Raw genomic sequence first — 18,726 nt, 5'->3', positions numbered from 1 at the left:
TTTCAAACTAATTCTGCACTTATCTCTTATATGTTTTTTATTATTATTACTTTTTTTTATTTAAAAACAAAACCTAAGTAAATCAAATTAAAATCAAATAAACACTTAATACAATTATTTGCACACACATATTAAAATATTTAAAGCAGGTAAAATCAAACAAAAATCACGGACAAAGATACCTATTTATGGTTTTTCTTTTTAACAACCGGATTACGGTTCAAATTACGCATGACACATATATTTTGTATTTTATTTTAATAAAATGGGCAAAAATCATAAATAATTAACAAAATGCCACGTAAAATCCGAAAATTGTACAGCAGGACCAATTGTTATTATTTTTATTTCTTTTGGAGCGATTGTCGCGTAAAACAAAAATCACGTGCTCACAACGCTGGAATTATTGAATCCAGACAAGATATGCGCCTTTGGTATCTTTTTTTCTTCAGCTTGCATTTCACGTAATACCCTTAGTAGGATAATATTTACAGAACTTCCTGGATCAATCAAAACTCGTTTCACATTAGTATCATATACAAATAGAGATATTACCAGTGCGTCATTATGTGGAGATAATACACCATCCGCGTCTTCATCATCGGAGGTGATACTTTCTTCCTCCAAGACTTGTCGTACTCGCTTCTCGTGGGTAACAGTAACTTTAGAAACTTTATTGGATGCTGTATACGTTACACCGTTGATATCTTCTCCCCCGCTTATGACGTTGACGGTTCTTTTGGGAGATGGTGGTTTTGGGGGCACCTGCCTATTTTTCATATAAGCCTCATTGCCTTTCTCACTGAACAATTCAGTAAGATGCCCTTGTTTTAACAAATGATCGACTTCACTTTGTAAAAATCTGCAATCAACGGTTTTATGGTCGTGGTCATTATGAAACTCGCACCAATGATCAGAGTTACGTCGGTTTGGATTCAACCTCATTTCTTTTGGCCTCCGGACCTTATCTCCCATGCTTCTTAAAACTGCTACGAGCTCGGAGGTGGTGACATTGAAATTATAACCAGCGAATCTCGCCTTTAAATTTCTATCATCATCTCGTGACTCATGATTGTTTCGCTCATTCCTAAACCTTGATGAGGAACCTGATTCATTGTTTCTAGATTTATGATCGTACCTTTGATTATCTTTGTCTTGACCGTGAGTCTTTTCCCGCAGGTCCCATATAAGGCTCGTATCTGTTTTTACCGGACCTCTTTTCATTTTCTGAACGTCTCGAACCTACCTTTTCCTCTTTTTGATATCGTGGAACAATATCTTCTTCAATCCGCAGCTTCTTGCTGTACCTATTATAAACATCATTCCACGTTGTAGCGGGAAATTCTCGAAGGCTCTCCTTAAGTCTCCTCGTGGCCTCTGAGCTTTTTTCATTCAAATTACTTGTGAAGGCTATAGCTGCCCAGTTGTCAGGTATACATGGTAAAGTCATTCTTTCACGTTGAAATCTATCCACGAAATCACGAAGTAGTTCTGAATCTCCTTGCTTGATTTTGAAGATATCTTTCATTCTCTTCTCTACCTTTTGAGCTCCTGAATGTGCTTTGATGAAAGAATCTGCAAGCTCAGCAAAAGAGTTTATAGAATTTTTAGGTAAGAGAGAATACCAGGTTAGCGACCTTTGGTGAGTGTTTCCCCAAACTTTTTGACTAATACTGATTCGATCTCCTGTTTGGTCAAATCATTGCCCTTTACGCCAGTTGTGAATGTCGTTACGTGATCTCGTGGGTCAGTTGTTCCATCATACTTTGGAATATCAGATATCTTAAACATTTTTGGAATTGGAAGGGGAGCAACACTTGGCTTCCAAGGTTGTTGTGAATATTTGTCCATATCCACTCCTTTGATCATAGGTGGAACTCCGGGAATTTGCTCTATGCGGTCATTTTGTTCCTTAAGCTGTCTCTGCAGGGTTTGCACTAAATTTTGCAAATGAGAATTAGTTGAATTACCTGGTTCTCCCTCTTGTGATGCACTAGGGGTTCCTCTATTTCCTGAGTTAACAAGCCCAGAACGAGGGTTCTCCAATGTGTTGTTATTGGGTGTAGGTGTAGGCGGTGCAGCAGGTAACTGACTAACTAGAGCCTGAACAACTTTGTGTGCAGCAATTTCTTTTTGTAAGGCCTCATCTACCCCTTCAAAATTCTCAGATTGCTCTTGTGCACCAACATGAGATTTAGGAGTGCCTTCACGAGATTGCCGTGATGAACCACGTGGAGAAGGAAACAGGTGAATGTTTTGTAAATCTCCCTGATCTTGCTGGTTTTGATTTACCTGATTTCCTAGAGTGTTATCATTGTTGTTTGCCATAGTAAATGAAAATAGATTATCAGATTCCCGGTAACGGAACCAATTTGTTTAACCAAAAAATAGGTTTTTAGTCAAAGCTAAAAATTAAGAAGAACACGGGTTACTGATAATCGGAAAAGAATATAAAGAAAAGACTTTTGAGAATAAGATAATAGGAAAGCAAGTAAATCAAGTGTATTCCATTAATTCCTTGTGTCGTACAATTGTTGGTTCTTTCCCCTTTTATAGCTTTTTTGAGACTAGGAGCCTTGCCTTAAGCTATAATGAGGCAATAATGAGTAATGAATGTCATTTAATAATATGTTACATAATCAAATATTAAACAAATATTCTCTAACGTTTTTAGTATTTAATACGCATTAAATACTGTATCTGGTCTCTCATAGACTACCAGGTTCATTCCTTTAATTCCCTTTGATCTTTGTGCTTTAAATGTCTTGAATAGGTGCGGGCTCTGCATCTTCTGAGTAATTGCCCGTGCCTCTTCCACAACCTTTGCTCGCATCTGTTATTGCTCGTGTCTCTTAGCTAACTTTGTTCTTTTGACTATTTGACTGATCCACGTGTCACAACACGTCATCTCTAATATGTAAACTCGATTTTTCCCAATACACGCCCCGCCTTTTAAAACACTGGTCTTATCCATTTGAAATTTTTATTGACACGGTGGACTAAAAAAGAGAATAGCATTTTCTTGAAACGTGTATTTTCTAAAACTTTTAAATAGAAAAATTATAGTAGCATAAATTACTAGTGATGATTTGTTTCGTCTTGTAATTTGAAATATTTAAGCTATTTGTTTTACGAAAAAAATGTTAGTGTCACATTTAATTATTTTTTATTTTAGCTTGCGTTTTATTTACTCAGTTAGATGTGTATGACTTTCATTGTACTAGTCTTTGGGTACGCGCTTTGTGCGTGTACTCCATCTCAATATGTAAATATATTTAAAATAATTATATAAATATTCTATTAAAATTATGTTTGAGTTATAAAATAAAAATTTACATAATTTAAATAATATAAGAATTCGTATAATATGTACAATATTAAAAATTTAAATACAATTTAAATAGTGAAGGATTTAATGCATAAAATTTAATTAATTAAAAACTTTGAAATATAAGGGAAAAGTTAAATAATGATAATGATTATACTTGATATACATAAATTAAATGATACGGATGTAATAATAATATCTTTGTCTGCTCTAAAATTGGATGTATCATTTGAACTTGACGTGCAATTGTCAAGTATCCTTTTATTAATTAAGTATTTCTAGAATCTGATATTGATTTAAAGAGTATAATATGTACTTATATTTTTATACATAAATGTTAAAGAATGCGTGTTTATTTTTAAGGTTAAAAGATTGTTCAATTTTATATAAGGATTTTGATCTATCGATTTTGCATGAACTTGAAAAGAATGTCCTTTAACTATATCTTTTGAAAAATGTTATTATTTGTATGACTTAATATTAAATCTTAAATTATGGATATTTGTTACTCCATATGCATTTGTCATAATTTCTCAAAGATTTTTAAATTAATACAAATAACTTACTATATGAAAAATTACATTAAGTCATTTGGTGGAATCAATGGAAAAAGAAAAGGTTTTCCTTCGGTGAATTTTGTATGTAGGTGAACACAAAGCCACCAGATTTGGTAGGATTTTTAGAAGACATAATTGAGTGTTTGTAGGCTTTAAACTTGTTTCCATTCATAAAGACTTTAACGTTGAACATTGTTTGAGAATAAAAATGAGATTCATTAATGATCTCAAACTCCTAAATATAAGTAGTTCTTTTTTATAAAAGGAGATTTAGTGCATTTAATATTTCTATACAAAAAGATACATATTTTAAATAAGGAAAAACTTAATGATAAAAATCTTAGATAATTTTAAAGTCCTTAAAATTAGGAAATAACTAAATTACTATTTTGTCTAATATATAATATATTTTTAAAGGTTTGAAAAAGAACAAAACTTTCCAATTGAGGGGATTGAAAATCAAACGAGACTTTGTTAATGAAGAAATTGAAAAGAACTAAACTTTTGTAATGAAGGAATTGAAAAATTAAATGAATTCTCTAAGAGTTAAAGCTTTCCTAGAATGATAAAATTATGACCGAAAAATAGAATGCATATTATTTTTGAGTATTCTTAGAATGTCGTCGTTGAACTCCTAGAATGGCAGGAAATTCAAATATCAAAGCTCTAAATATTAGGAAAATAATTCATTGACTACTCCTAAATATTAGGAAATTAACCAAATAAATATTTTCAAATATTAGAAAAATAGTCAAATGACTATTTTATTTAGTATGAGCTCTATTTTTAAAGGGTAAAAAGGGCGAACGACATTTCGCTAAGAGCCTTCGTGCTTTTAATATAGTATAGATAAGAGGTTTAAGTGTTTGATTTTAAAACATATAAATAACATTATTGTTTTTGCGACTAATTCTCATTGTACAGTGGGATTCAAGTATATTTGCTGGGTATTTACTAAGGGTATTCATGGACCAGATTGATTTGGTTTTTATTAAAACCAAACCAAACCAACTATATCAGTTTGGATTGGTTCAGTTTTGTCGGATTTTCGAGTTTTTTTTGTTACATGAATACTATGTCAATCTTACTTTGTTAAATTTTTCTAAGTAAATATAGGTTTAATAAATTTTATAAAAATTAACAAACATATGATCTATTAAAAATTTCTTATGGGAATTTTTTTAGTGACACATAATAGTTATTTTTTTAGTTATCTGACAATAATTTTTCGTTGATGTACACTTTCAAGGTTAACCGAATTAAATAATTAAATATAGAAATTAATATGATACCTAAATAATGATATATTATGTTTATTTTTTAATTATCGAAATACCACTTCAAATTCGAAAAAGATTTAAGAATTTAATAGATCTTGACATATGAATAAGGAAGAACAAAAAGTTTGTCGCATTTCAACAACACTTGATAAGAAAGTGATCACACAACACATTATTTAAAACTAATAAAAAATGGAGCACTTCATATTTTATTAAATATTACATCCCATAAGAGAATCCCATATTAAAAGGAGAAATGGAGCTGGGTTAGAGAGTGAGAGCTTGAGTCGGTTACAGAGAGAAGGAGAGAGAAAATCTCAATTATATTTCTTCATTCTTAATTAAAATGTATATGTACATGCCTATTTATACAACTTACTAACTAACTAACTTAACTATCTTCTAACATAGTCCTTAACTAACTAATTGTGCAACTAAGTACTACTCTATATCCATCAAGTACAACTGTCACAACTACTAATATTTCTACACTCCCCCTCAAGTTGGGTGATAAAATACATTGATCATCCCTGTGACGACCCAAGGGGTCATCACTTGCTTTTAGTTGATTTTTGTGTCTCTGAGGCCTTAAAACCTCATTTAGAATCACCTCGATTTGCGTGTGCAGTCCGGACGCGTAGCCGGAAAGCTTAAATATGATAATCTGTGAAAAACGATAAGTTTTGATTATAGAATGAGCTAATTTAACTTTGGTCAATGTTTTGGATAAACGGACCCGAACCCATGAATTGACGGTCCCGGAGGGTCCATAGGAAAATATGGGACTTGGGCGTATGCCCGGAATCAAATTCCAAGGTCCCAAGCCTGAGAAATGAATTTTTTAAGTGAAATTGTTTTCAGAAATTTGTTTAAGGAATTTGAAATGAAAACTGATTAGAAAGTAATGGTATCGGGCCCGTATTTTGGTTCCGGCACCCGGTACAGGTCTTATATATGACTTGAGTCATTCCTGTGAAATTTGGTTAAAAACGGACGTCGTTTGATGCAATCTGGACCTTAATTGAGAAATTTGATGTTTAAAAGAGTTTTGAGAAATTTCATTGATCTCGAGGTTTAATTCGATGCTCGTGATGTTATTTTGGTAATTTGATTACACGAATATGTCCGTAGGATGTTTTTGAGGGTGTGCGTACGCTTGGGGTGGAGTTTCGAGGGCTCGGGTGAGTTTCGAGTAGGTTTCGGAATGCCTTAGGCTTAGAAAGTCAAATGTTGCAGGTTTAGGAAGTTGCAGGTCTCTGAACCCTTTAATGCGGTCCGCGAGAAATCGCGCGCGACCGTGGAGGGGCCAGCGAGGCCGTGGTCGCCTTTGTGCGGAGTGCGGTGGAGGCTGTGCGGCCGAGTCGCCTTTGTGCGGTCCGTACAGGGTGCTGAACTGCAGGTCTTCAGGGAGGCCTGTACGGCTGCGGTCCATTTGATGCGGTCTGCATAGGGGGTCTGAGAAGGGTATAAATAAACGGGAATTTCAGCTATTTTTCACTTTTCAAAACCCCAAAAACATAAGAGGCGATTTTTCAAACAACCTTCCTTCTCCAAAACATTGGTAAGTGATTTCTAACTCATTTTCTTCACTCCTTAACATCTTTTAACATAATTTCAACTTCAAATCAAAGATTTTCATGGGGGAAATTGGGTGTTTTGGGTAGAACCTAGGTTTTTTCTAAATTGGGGATTTGGACCTCAATTTGAGGTCTCATTCAAAAAAAATTATATATTTGGATTCGTGGGGAATGGATAATCGGGTTTTGGTCCGAACCTCGGGTTTCGACCACGTGGACCCGGGGGTAATTTTGACTTTTTGGGTAAAACTTTGGGAAAACTCATTTTCATGCATTGGGGTTGATTCATTCAGCACTTATTGATGTAATTAAGTAACTTGTGACTAGATTCGAGTGGATTGGTGGTGGAATCAAGGGGTAAAGCTATAATTGAAGCTTGAGTGGTGTTCAAAGCTTCGAGGTAAGTGTTTGGTCTAACCCTAGCTTGAGGGATTAGGAGTTGAGTCATACTTGCTACTTGCTTCTTGTTGAGTACGACGTATAGGCATGGTGATGAATATCTATACATTAGTATCAAGCATGACCGTGAGTCTTAAATTGAAAGTTGTTGTGTTCTTGAATGACACTTTGTATGTTTTAATTAATGATCTTCTATGATTGAGCATTTCCATTAATTGAACTGAGTACCAGCTAAGTGAGATTGGTTATAGCTGATTCTCCCTTGCCGGGATGACTATTTCGATATTGTTGTTCCCTTGCGGGGAAATTTTTATATTGCTTTTGTTCCCTTGCCGGGAAGTTATTATATCACTTTTGTTCCCTTGTCGGGATTTCTTGTGATTGTGTGATGAACTGTAAAAGGGAGCGGGTGGTATGCCTACCACAAGATAATAAAATGGGAGCGGGTGGTACGCCTACCACAAGATATGATGAAATGGGAGCGGGTGGTACGCCTACCACAAGATATGATGAAATGGGAGCAAGTGGTATGCCTACCACAAGATATATGGGAGCGGGTGGTATGCCTACCATAAGATATTATGAAATAGGAGCGGGTGGTATGCCTACCACAAGATATGATGAAATGGGAGCGGGTGGTACGCCTACCACAAGATATGAGAAATGGGATCGGGTTGCATGCCTGCAACAAGATGGAAACTGAAAGTGAAAGCCGTCTTTACTTCTCTTTATCTGTGTTAAAGGTTATATTGTTAGCTTCCTTGTTATTTTGTTTTGTCAGCTACCCCCATAGCATGTTTCCCTTCCCCAGCTTTAATTTCTTATTACTTGTTACTTTCTGCCATATGTTATATAACTGCACAGGTTTATCTGGAGTCTGGTCCTAGCCTCGTTACTACCTCACCGGGGTTAGGCCAGACATTTGCCAGCACATGGGGTCGGTTGTGCTGAAACTACACTTTGCACTCTGTGAAGATCCTGGAGCAGCTTTCGGACAGTAGTTGGAGGGCTTCCTTCAGTCCACTCGGAGACCCAAGGTAGACCTGTAGGCATCTGCAGGCCCTGGCGTCTCCCTCTATCTCTACTTCCTGTTTCATTTCCTTTGTTCAGAAACAGTGTATTGCATTTCTTCAGACCTTGTATGTAAAAACTCTTAGACAGTCTGTGACATTGTGACACCAGGTTTTGGGGTATTTGAGGTTTCAAAAGTTGTAATAGACGTAGCCTTCAGACATTTCATGGTTATCTTCCGCTTAATTGTTTAAAGTTCTATTGTTTTTATGTTATTGCTTGTAATTGTAAAAAGGAAGTAATTTGGTAAGGAATTAGATAGTTAAAGGTTGGCTTGCCTAGCTCTCATTAGTAGGCGCCATCACGACTCCCGAGGGTGGGAAATTCGGGTCGTGACAAGTTGGTATCAGAGCTCTAGGTTACATGAGTCTCACAGTTCACAGAAAAACTTAGTTGAGTCTGAGTGATCAGTATGGAGACGTCTGTATTTATCCCCAGAGGCTACAAAGTTAGGAAAACTTCACATTTGTTCTTTCTTGTCGTGCGATTCTGTTTCCCAATACTTATTGAATTTCTACTCCATTCTTTCGCAGATGGCGAGAACACGCGCTTCCTCATCTATCACTTAGCAGCCCGAGCCCCCAGCAATAGCTTCTACTAGGGTCAAAGGGTGGGGCCGAGGCTATGTTAGAGGCCGAGGTAGGGGCAGATCTCAGCCCCGAGCAGCAGCCCTAGTGACGGAGCCTCAGGTTGATTTTGATGAGGAGGTTCCGACTCTAGCAGTTCCGGTGGGCCTAGCTCAGGTCTCAGAAGGGTTTATTGCTACCCCAGTTCTTCAGGATGCTCTGGTCCGATTAGTGGACCTCATTGGAGAGTGTCACCCGGGCAGGCTTGCTTCCTATAGCACCAACCATCTCTCAGGCTGGAAGAGGGGCTCAAACTCCTGCTATAAGCACTCCGGAGCAGGTAGCTCCCCAGATTCAGACTCCAGCGGTTCAGCCAGTTGGAGCAGTTCAGCCGGGTGTCGCAGCTCAAACCGGCGATGGAGCGGCGATGTTTGTCGATGCTTTGTGGAGGCTGCATAGGTTCACCAAGCTCTTCACTACTACTTTCAGCGGTGCTTCTTCTGAGGATCCCCAGGATTTCCTATATAGCTGCCATGAGGTTCTCAGGAGCATGGGCATTGCTGAGACCAATGGGGTCAATTTTGCTACATTTCGCTTGTCTGGATCCGCTAAGACTTGGTGGAGGGATTATTGCTTGGCTAGGCCAACTGGATCACCATCTTTGACTTGGGAGCAGTTTACAGTATTATTTCTGGAGAAGTTTCTCCCTGTTACTCAGAGAGAGGCCTATCAGAGGCAGTTTGAGCGCCTCCAGCAGGTTCCATGACGGTCACCCAGTATGAGACCAGGTTCATCGACTTGGCTCACCATGCTCTTGTCATACTTCTTACCGAGAGAGAGAGGGTGAAGAGGTTTATCGACGGTCTTATTTAGCCAATTTGTCTTCAGATGGCCAAGGAGGCCGGGAGTGAGATCACTTTTCAGGAGGCGGTCAATGTGGCTCGCAGAGTTGAGATGGTTCTGTCGCAGAAGGGGGTCATGGGTCAGATAAGAGGCCCCGCAATTCAGGAAAATTCAGTGGTACCTTGTTTGGAAGTAGAGATTCATATGGTAGAGGCCATCCTCCTAGGCCCTTTCAGATAGCTCTTTAGGTTTCTCATGGTGCTTTAGGTGGCTGTGGTCCTCCGATGCAGTATTCTGATCAGTAGTCCTTCAGTGCACCACCAACACCTATCAGCGCACCACCGCTTCAGAGTTTTTAGGGTCGTCAGCCCCAGTAGTCGAGGGCTTGTTTTACTTGTGGTGACACGAGGCACATTGCTAGGTATTTCCCTTGAGCTTCGAGCAGTTCTTCGTATCAGGGTTCCCTTGCTATGGTTCAGGCACCTGATGTTCCACAGCTCACCCAGCCAGCTAGAGGTGGGGGTATAGGTGCTAGAGGTGGAGGTAGAGGTCCTAGAGGTGGAGCTCAAGCCGCCAGAGGTGGAGGCCAGCCAGTTGCAGGCTGTCCCAGAGAGGTAGTTCAGGGTGGTGGGGCCCAGCCCCGATGTTATGCTCTCCCAGCCAGTCCCGAGGCTGAGGCTTCAGATGCAGTTATTACAGGTACAATTCTAGTTTGTGATAGAGATGCTTCAGTGTTATTTGATCCAGGGTCTACATACTCGTATGCATCATCTTATTTTGCACCGCATCTGGTCATGCCTAGTGATTCGTTAAGTATTTCTATTTATGTGTCTACACTGGTAGGTGACTCTATTGTGGTAGATCGAGTCCATCACTCTTGTGTAGTTGTGATTGGGGGTCTTGGGACTCGTGTGGATTTGTTGCTTCTAGACATGGTCGACTTCGATGTTATATTGGGGATGGACTGGTTATCACCTTACCATGCTATCTTGGACTGTCATGCCAATATTGTGACCTTAGCTTTACCGGGTATGCCTCGTTTAGAGTGGAGAGGAACTCCTGGTCATTCTACCCGTAGCGTTATTTCTTATGTGAAGGCTCGGTGTATGGTCGAGAAGGGGTGCTTGGCCTATTTAGCTTATGTTCTTGATTCTAGTGCGGAGGTTTCCTCTATTGATTTTGTGCCCGTTGTTCGTGAGTTTCCTGAGGTATTCCCTTCAGACCTACCGGGTATACCGCCCGACAGGGATATTGACTTTTGCATTGATTTGGCTCCGCGCACTCAGCCCATTTCCATTTCGACGTATCGCATGGCCCCGCCATAGTTGAAAGAGTTGAAGGAGTAGTTGCAGTACTTTCTTGAGAAGGGTTTCATTAGACCCAGAGTTTTTCCTTGGGGTGCGCCGATTTTGTTTGTTAAGAAAAAGGATGGTTCGATGAGAATGTGCAATGATTACGGCAGTTGAACAAGGTCACCATCAAGAATAAGTATCCACTACCGAGGATTGATGATTTGTTCAATCCGCTTCAGGGTGCCAAGGTATTTTCAAAGATTGACTTGAGATCTGGCTACCATCAGTTGAGGATTAGGGCATCCGATGTCCCTAAGATAACTTTCCGCACTCGGTACGGGTATTATGAGTTCTTGGTTATGTCATTCGGGTTGACAAATGCCCCAACAAATTTTATGGATTTGATGAACCGAGTGTTCAGGACTTATTTGGACTCATTCGTGATAGTCTTCATTGATGATATCTTGATATATTACCGCAGCCAGGAGGAGCATGAGCAGCATCTCAGAGTGGTTTTTCAGACTCTGAAGGATAGTCAGTTATATGCTAAGTTCTCGAAGTGTGAGTTCTGGTTGAGTTCAGTTGCATTCCTGGGTTATGTCGTATCAACAAAGGGTATTTAGGTTGATCCGAAGAAGATTGAGGCAGTTACGAACTGGACTAGACCAGCATCAGCTTCAGAGATTCGGAGTTTCTTGGGATTGGCAGGCTACTACCATCGGTTCGTGGAGGGCTTCTCATCTATTGCAGCCCCGATGACCAGGTTGACCCAGAAGGGTGCCCAGTTCAGATGGTCGGACGAGTGTAAGGCGAGCTTTCAGAAGCTCAAGACAGCTCTGACTACGACACCAGTGTTAGTTTTGCCCACAGGTTCAGGGCCTTACACAGTTTATTGTGATGCTTCCCGTATTGGGCTTGGCGCAGTGTTGATGCAGGATGGCAAGGTCATTGCCTACGCTTCAAGACAGTTGAAGATTCATGAGAAGAACTATCCAGTTCATGATTTAGAGTTGGCAACCATTGTTCATGCATTGAAGATTTGGAGGCACTATCTGTATGGCGTGGCATGTGAGGTGTTCACGGATCATAAGAGTCTTCAGTATTTGTTCAAGCAAAAGGAGTTTAATTTGAGGCAAAGAAGGTGGTTGGAGTTGTTGAAGGATTATGACATCACCATCTTATATCACCCGGGAAAGGCCAATGTGGTGGCCAATGCTCTGAGTAGAAAGTCAGCCAACATGGACAGTCTTGCTTATATTCCGGTCGGTGAGAGGCCGCTTGCGTTGGATGTTCAGGCTTTGGCCAATCGATTTGTGAGATTAGATATTTCTGATCCTAGTCAGGTATTAGCTTGCACAATCGCTCATTCTTCTTTATTGGAGCGTATCCGTGATCGGCAGTATGATGATCCCCATTTGTGCATCCTTAGAGACACGGTGCAATATGGAGGTGCTAAGGAGGTTACCTTAGGTGATGATGGAGTTTTGAGATTGTAGGGTCGAGTTTGTATGCCTAATGTGGATGGGCTTCGAGATTTGATTTTAGAGGAGGCCCATATCTCCTGGTACTCTATTCATCCGGGCGCCAAGAAGATGTATCAGGATTTGCGGCAGTATTATTGGTAGCGTAGAATGAAGAAGGATATCATTGCATATGTGGCTCGATGTTTGAATTGTCAGCAGATTAAGTACGAGCATCAGAGGCCTGGTGGACTGTTTCAGAGGATTGAGCTTCCCGAGTGGAAGTGGGAGCGGATTACTATGGACTTTGTTGTTGGACTCCCGCAGACTCAGAAGAAGTTTGACGCAGTTTGGGTCATTGTTGATAGGCTGACCAAGTCAGCGCATTTCATTCCTGTGGTAGTTTCCTATTCATCCAAGAGGTTAGCTAAGATTTATATCCAGGAGATTGTTCGTCTTCATGATGTGCCGGTATCTATTTTTTCGGACTGAGGTACGTAGTTTACCTTGTGCTTCTGGAAAGCAGTTCAGCGAGAGTTGGGCATCCAGGTTGATTTGAGTACAACATTTCATCCTCAGACGAACGGGAAGTCCGAGCGGACTATTCAGATATTGGAGGATATGCTACGAGCTTGTGTTATTGACTTTGGAGGCTCGTGGGATCAGTTCTTGCCTTTAGCAGAGTTTGCCTACAACAACAGCTACCAGTCGAGTATCCAGATGGCTCCTTATGAGGCTTTGTATGGTAGGCAATGTCGATCTCCGGTTGGTTGGTTTGAGCCGGTAGAGGCTTGATTGTTGGGTACGGATCTGGTCTAGGAGGCCTTGGACAAGGTCTGGATCATTCAGGATAGGCTTCGTACAGCTCAATCTAGGCAGAAGAGTTATGCAGACTGCAAGGTTCGAGATGTGGCTTTTATGGTTGGTGAGCGGGTATTGCTCCGAGTGTCGCCTATGAAGGGCGTGATGAGATTTGTGAAGAAGGGCAAGCTTAGCCCTAGGTTCATTGGCCCGTTTGAGATTCTTGATCGAGTGGGAGAGGTGGCTTATAGACTTGTTTTGCCGCCGAGCTTATAAGCCGTGCATCCAGTGTTTCATGTGTCTATGCTTTGGAAATAATACGGCGATCCATCCCACGTGTTAGATTTCAGCACTGTCCAGTTGGACAAGGACTTGTCTTATGAGGAGGAGCCAGAAGCTGTTCTAGACCGACAAGTTCGACAGTTGAGGTCGAAGAGTTTTCCTTCTGTTCGTGTTCAGTGGAGAGGTCAGCCTCATGAGGCATCGATCTGGGAGTCCGAGTCCAATATGCATAGCCGTTATCCTCATCTTTTCCCCGACTCAGGTACTTCCTTCTTCTGTCTGTTCGAGGACGAACAGTTGTTTTAGAGGGGAAAAATGTGACGACCTAAGGGGTCATCACTTGCGTTTAGTTGATTTTCGTGTCTCCGAGGCCTTGAAAACCTCATTTAGAGTCACCTCAATTTGCGTGCGCAGTCCGGGTGCGTAACCGGAAAGCTTAAATATGATAATCTATGAAAAACGATAAGTTTTGGTTATAAAATGAGCTAATTTGAATTTGGTCAACGTTTTGGGTAAACGGACCCGGACCCATGATTTGACGGTCCCGGAGGGTCTATAGGAAAATATGGGACTTGAGCGTATGCCGGAATCGGATTCCGAGGTCCCAAGCCCGAGAAATGAATTTTTTAAGTGAAATTCTTTTCAAAAATTTGTTTAAGGAAATTTGAAATGAAAACAGATTAGAAAGAATTGGTATCGGGCCCGTATTTTGGTTTCGGCGCCCGGTACAGGTCTTATATATGACTTGAGTCATTCCTGTGAAATTTGGTTAAAAACGGACGTCGTTTGACGTGATCCGGACCTTAATTGTGAAATTTGATGTTTAAAAGAGTTTTGAGAAATTTCATTTATCTCGAGGTTTAAATCGATGCTTGTGATGTTATTTTGGTAATTTGATTACACGAATATGTCCGTAGGATTTTTTTAGGGTATGTGTACACTTGGGGTGGAGTTTCGAGGGCTCGGGTGAGTTTCGAGTAGGTTCCGGGATGCCTTAGGCTTAGAAAGTCAGATGTTGTAGGTTCAGGAAGTTGCAGGTCTTTGAACTCTTTCGTGTGGTCCGCGAGAAATAGCGTACGACAGCGGAGAGGCCAGCGCGACCGCGGTCGCCTTTGTGCGGAGCGCGGTGGAGGCTGTGCGGCCGCAGTCGCCTTTGTGCGGTCCGCACAGGGTGCTGAACTGCAGGTCTTCAGGGAGGCCTATGCGACCACGGTCCATTTGATGCAGTCCGCACAGGGGGTCTGAGAGGGGTATAAATAAATGGGAATTTCAGCTATTTTTCACTTTTCAAAACCCCAAAAACATAAGAGGCGATTTTTCAAACAACCTTTCTTCTCCAAAACATTGGTAAGTGATTTCTAACTCATTTTCTTCACTCCTTAACATCTTTTAACATGATTTGAACTTCAAATCAAAGATTTTCATGGAGGAAATTGAGTGTTTTGGGTAGAACCTAGGTTTTTTCTAAATTGGGGATTTGGACCTCAATTTGAGGTACCATTTCAAAACAAATTATATATTTGGATTCGTGGGGGAATGGGTAATCGGGTTTTGGTCCGAACCTCGGGTTTCGACCACGTGGGCCCGGGGGTGATTTTGGCTTTTTGGGTAAAACTTTGGGAAAACTCATTTTCATGCATTGGGGTTGATTCATTTAGCACTGATTGATATAATTAAGTAACTTGTGACTAGATTCGAGTGGATTGGTGGTGGAATCAAGGGGTAAAGCTATAATTGAGGCTTGAGTGGTGTTCAACGCTTCTAGGTAGACCTATAGCCGTCCGCAGGCCCTGGCGTATCCCTCTATCTCTACTTCCTATTTTATTTTCTTTGTTCAGAAACAGTGTATTGCATTTCTTCAGACCTTGTATGTAGAAACTCTTAGACAGTCTGTGATACTGTGATACTAGGTTTTGGGGTATTTGAGGTTTTAAAAGTTGTAATAGACGTAGCCTTCAGACATTTCATGGTTATCTTCTGCTTAATTGTTTAAAGTTTTGCTGTTTTTATGTTATTGCTCGTAATTGTAAAAAGGAAGTAATTTAGTAAGGAATTAGATAGTTAAGGGTTGGCTTGCCTAGCTCTCATTAGTAGGCGCTATCACGACTCCCGAGGTTGGGAAATCCGGGTCGTGACAATCTTTAACTTGCATAACATTTCACTGTGCAGTTGTTTCCCCAAAGCCTTACTTAGAATGTCTGCAACTTGCTCTTTGCTGGCAACATGGTCCGTCTTGAATAACCATTGCTACAATTTTTCCTAGATGAAATGATAGTCTATCTCTATGTATTTTGTACGCTCATGGTACATGAGATTCGATGCTATTTGAAGAGTTGCCTTATTATCACAGAATAACTCCATTGGTAGATCAACACCTCCATTCCCAGTTCCTCTAATAACCCATGCAACCAAACCAACTCTACTGCTGTGGTTACCATACTCCTATACTCAGCATCAACTGAGCTTCTCGACACTATACTCTACTTTTGGACCTCCAAGAAATTAGTGATTCTCCCAGCTTTATGCAAAAACCAGTAACAGATTTTCTAGACACCATACAAGATGACCAATTAGCATCACAAAAAGTAGTGATTTTCCTGGACTTATTGCTGCTCATCAGAAGTCCTAAGCCTGGATGGCTTTTCATATATTTAACCACCCTTAATGCAACTTCATAGTGTGACTCTTTTGGAGCATGCATAAATTGGCTCAAAGTTTGGACTACGAAGGATATATCTGGTCGTGTGATTGACAGATAGAGCAGTCTTCCCATCAATCTCTGATAAGGTCTTCTATCTTCCATCTCTTTATCATTGTCAAGTTCAAACAATTTGCCATACTCCAAACTAGTGAGCTTCTGATTCTGATCCAAATGGATTATAGCTGGTTTTCCTCCCCTAAGCCTCATTCTGATATCAACTCTAGCGCATATCTTCTCTGGTTCATGAGTATGCCTTTGGATGACCTGGCAAAATCTATTCCCAATAAATACTTCAACTCACCCAAGTTTTTCATTTTGAAGTTGTTATTAAGTATGTGCTTGGCCTCTTCTATCAGCTTGATGTCATTACCAATAATTAGCAAATCATCAACATACACTAATATTATGACAATGTGTGTATCCTGCCTTTTAGTAAATAGGGAATAATCTAACTTGCTTTGAGTGAGACCTGAGTTGATAAAAGTAGTGATAGGCTTCAAGTTCCATTGCATGCTTGCTTGTTTGATGCCATATAGTGATTTGAGGAGCCTACAAACCTTATTCTCCCCTGGCTACCAAATCCTTGTGGCAAAGACATGTAGACTTCCTCAAACAAGTCTCCTTGAAGGAAGGCATTGTAGACATCCATCTGGTAAAGTGGCTAATTATGTTGAGCCGCCAAAGACACAATACATCTGATAGTTACCATCTTTACTATAGGAGAGAAGGTGTCATAATAATCCAGACCATCCTGTTAGGTAAAACCCTTGTCCACCAATCTGGCCTTATACCTTTCAACACTACCATGTGCCTTATACTTCACCTTATACACCCATTTACATCCAATGAGTGTTTTTCCTACAGGCAAATCTACCCCTTCCCATGTATGATTGTCAGTGAGGGACTCAATCTCAAGCTTCATAATCTGAATCCACTTGCTATCCTTGGCAGCTTGATCAAAGGATGCAGGTTCAATAATAGAGGAAAGGGCTGTCAGGTAGGCCTGATAGGAAGAAAAAAAGGAAGAATACGATAATGAGGTAGAGATTGGGTAGGGGTGATAGAAGAGTAGACATAATCATTGAGCCATATGGGAGGTTTAGATATCCTAGTGGACTTTCTCAAAGGTGGTAGTGCTATAGGAGATGAGTAGGAACTAGAGGTAGATAATAGGTCAGGGTTTGTAGATTGAGAGGTAGGTGATTGATGAACAGGTGAGTCCAGAGATGGTAAGGAATCAGTGATGCTTTGTTCAAGAGGTTGAAGGACTGTACAATTTGGAAAGGAGTCATCTATGAATGATGAAGTAGTAAAAAAAGAGGTAGATGGTTCAAGGAAGGTGAACTTGGGAAATCTGAAAGGAAACACTGACTCTCTAAAGGACATATCTCTACTAACAAAGAAAGACCCAGTGGCAATATTGTACAATTTGTAGCCTTTTTGAGTGTCTGAATATCCCATTAACACAGTTGGGATTACTTTGAAGGTGAATTTATCAGTGAAGTTGGGTTTGGTTGCATAATATAGACAACCAAACACCTTGAGGTTTTGAAATGAATGGGGTTTACCATGAAAAACCTCATAAGGAGATTTTCCAGAAAGGACCGAGGAAGGCAACATGTTTATCAGGATACAACAGTAAGAATGCATTCACCCCAAAACTTTAGAGGTACATAAGCTTGAAACCTGAGTGCCCTTGCTATCGCAAGCAAGTGCATGTGTTTCCTCTCAGCTACCCCATTCTGTTGAGGGGTATGAACACATGAACTTTGATGCACTATTCCAAGAGAAGTAAAAAGAGTAGTACATTGAGAATTGAAAATTTCAAGTCCATTTTCTGATCTAATAGTCATGATAGAAGCAAAAAATTGATTTTTAATCAAGGCACGGAAATTTCTGAGCAAAACAATGACATCACTTTTCATTCCCATCAAATAAACCCAAGTCATTCTAGAATAGTCATCAATAATAGTAAGAAAATATCTATAACCATTGTAAGTACATTGTCTATATGGACCCCACACATCCATATGTACAAGCTCAAAAGGAGAAGCAGTTTTAGAAGTACTAGTAGGAAATGAAAACCTAGTTTGTCCTGATAAAGGACAAATTGTACAGGACAAAGACTCTATATTGAACAAATGACTTTGTAAAAAAGGAAGTTTCTAAAGAACAACAGCTAGTGCATGACCAAATCTCTGGTGCCACACTGAGAATTGATGAGAGTGAGCAGAAGAGAAGCATTGTTGAGAAGACACAGGGCGGACTAAAGTACCGGGAACATATGCTTTGACAGGTGACAGCTTCTTGGTAGGTTGAAGTAAATATAGACCATCCTTCTCCTTACCAATACCCTTCACCTTGCTAGTTCAAAGGTCCTAGAAGATATAGAAATCAGGATAAAAATCCACACAACATTGCAGTTGTTTGGTCAGTTTTGAGATGGACAAAAGATTATATTTGAAAAGAGGAACACAGAGGACATTTGTTAATTCATCATTAAACAGTGAAAGTGAACCAACATGTGTAAAAGAGGTCACATGACCATTTGGTAAATGAACTTTGTTGG

At 40.0% G+C, this 18,726-nt stretch overlaps 2 protein-coding genes across 2 annotated transcripts; both read right to left on the bottom strand.

Moving 5' to 3' along the window:
- Window positions 1–381: 381 nt before the first annotated feature.
- Window positions 382–2,328, bottom strand: LOC138885012 (uncharacterized). The gene is made up of 3 exons (XM_070165895.1): window positions 1,638–2,328; window positions 1,210–1,575; window positions 382–1,106 (listed from the first exon to the last, which is right to left on the bottom strand). The coding sequence occupies exons 1-3, from the start codon at window positions 2,326–2,328 to the stop codon at window positions 382–384; spliced, it is 1,782 nt and encodes a 593-aa protein (XP_070021996.1).
- A 13,601-nt stretch (window positions 2,329–15,929) lies between these two features.
- LOC138885011 (secreted RxLR effector protein 161-like) lies at window positions 15,930–16,806 on the bottom strand. Its single transcript, XM_070165894.1, has 2 exons — window positions 16,715–16,806; window positions 15,930–16,431 (listed from the first exon to the last, which is right to left on the bottom strand). Exons 1-2 carry the CDS (start codon window positions 16,804–16,806, stop codon window positions 15,930–15,932), a joined length of 594 nt encoding a protein of 197 aa, XP_070021995.1.
- Between the last annotated feature and the right edge of the window lie 1,920 nt (window positions 16,807–18,726).

The sequence above is a fragment of the Nicotiana sylvestris genome, chromosome 2 (assembly GCF_000393655.2).
Source record: "Nicotiana sylvestris chromosome 2, ASM39365v2, whole genome shotgun sequence".
NCBI classification, from domain to species: Eukaryota; Viridiplantae; Streptophyta; class Magnoliopsida; order Solanales; family Solanaceae; genus Nicotiana; species Nicotiana sylvestris.
Note: the sequence above shows the minus strand (reverse complement) of the source record. Positions and strands in the feature narration are given on the sequence as shown.

Excerpts from the sequence above, each read along its gene's own strand:
- LOC138885012 (XM_070165895.1), bottom strand. The coding sequence starts at position 2,328 with ATGGCAAACAACAATGATAACACTCTAGGAAATCAGGTAAATCAAAAC. Across the intron at positions 1,576-1,637 it reads TGGGGAAACACTCACCAAAG|ATTCTTTCATCAAAGCACAT; the intron begins GTCGCTAACCTG and ends CTGAGCTTGCAG. Across the intron at positions 1,107-1,209 it reads AGAAAATGAAAAGAGGTCCG|GTTCCTCATCAAGGTTTAGG; the intron begins GTAAAAACAGAT and ends ACAATGAATCAG.
- LOC138885011 (XM_070165894.1), bottom strand. The coding sequence starts at position 16,806 with ATGGATGTCTACAATGCCTTCCTTCAAGGAGACTTGTTTGAGGAAGTC. Across the intron at positions 16,432-16,714 it reads GGTAGCCAGGGGAGAATAAG|ATTTTGCCAGGTCATCCAAA; the intron begins GTTTGTAGGCTC and ends TATTGGGAATAG.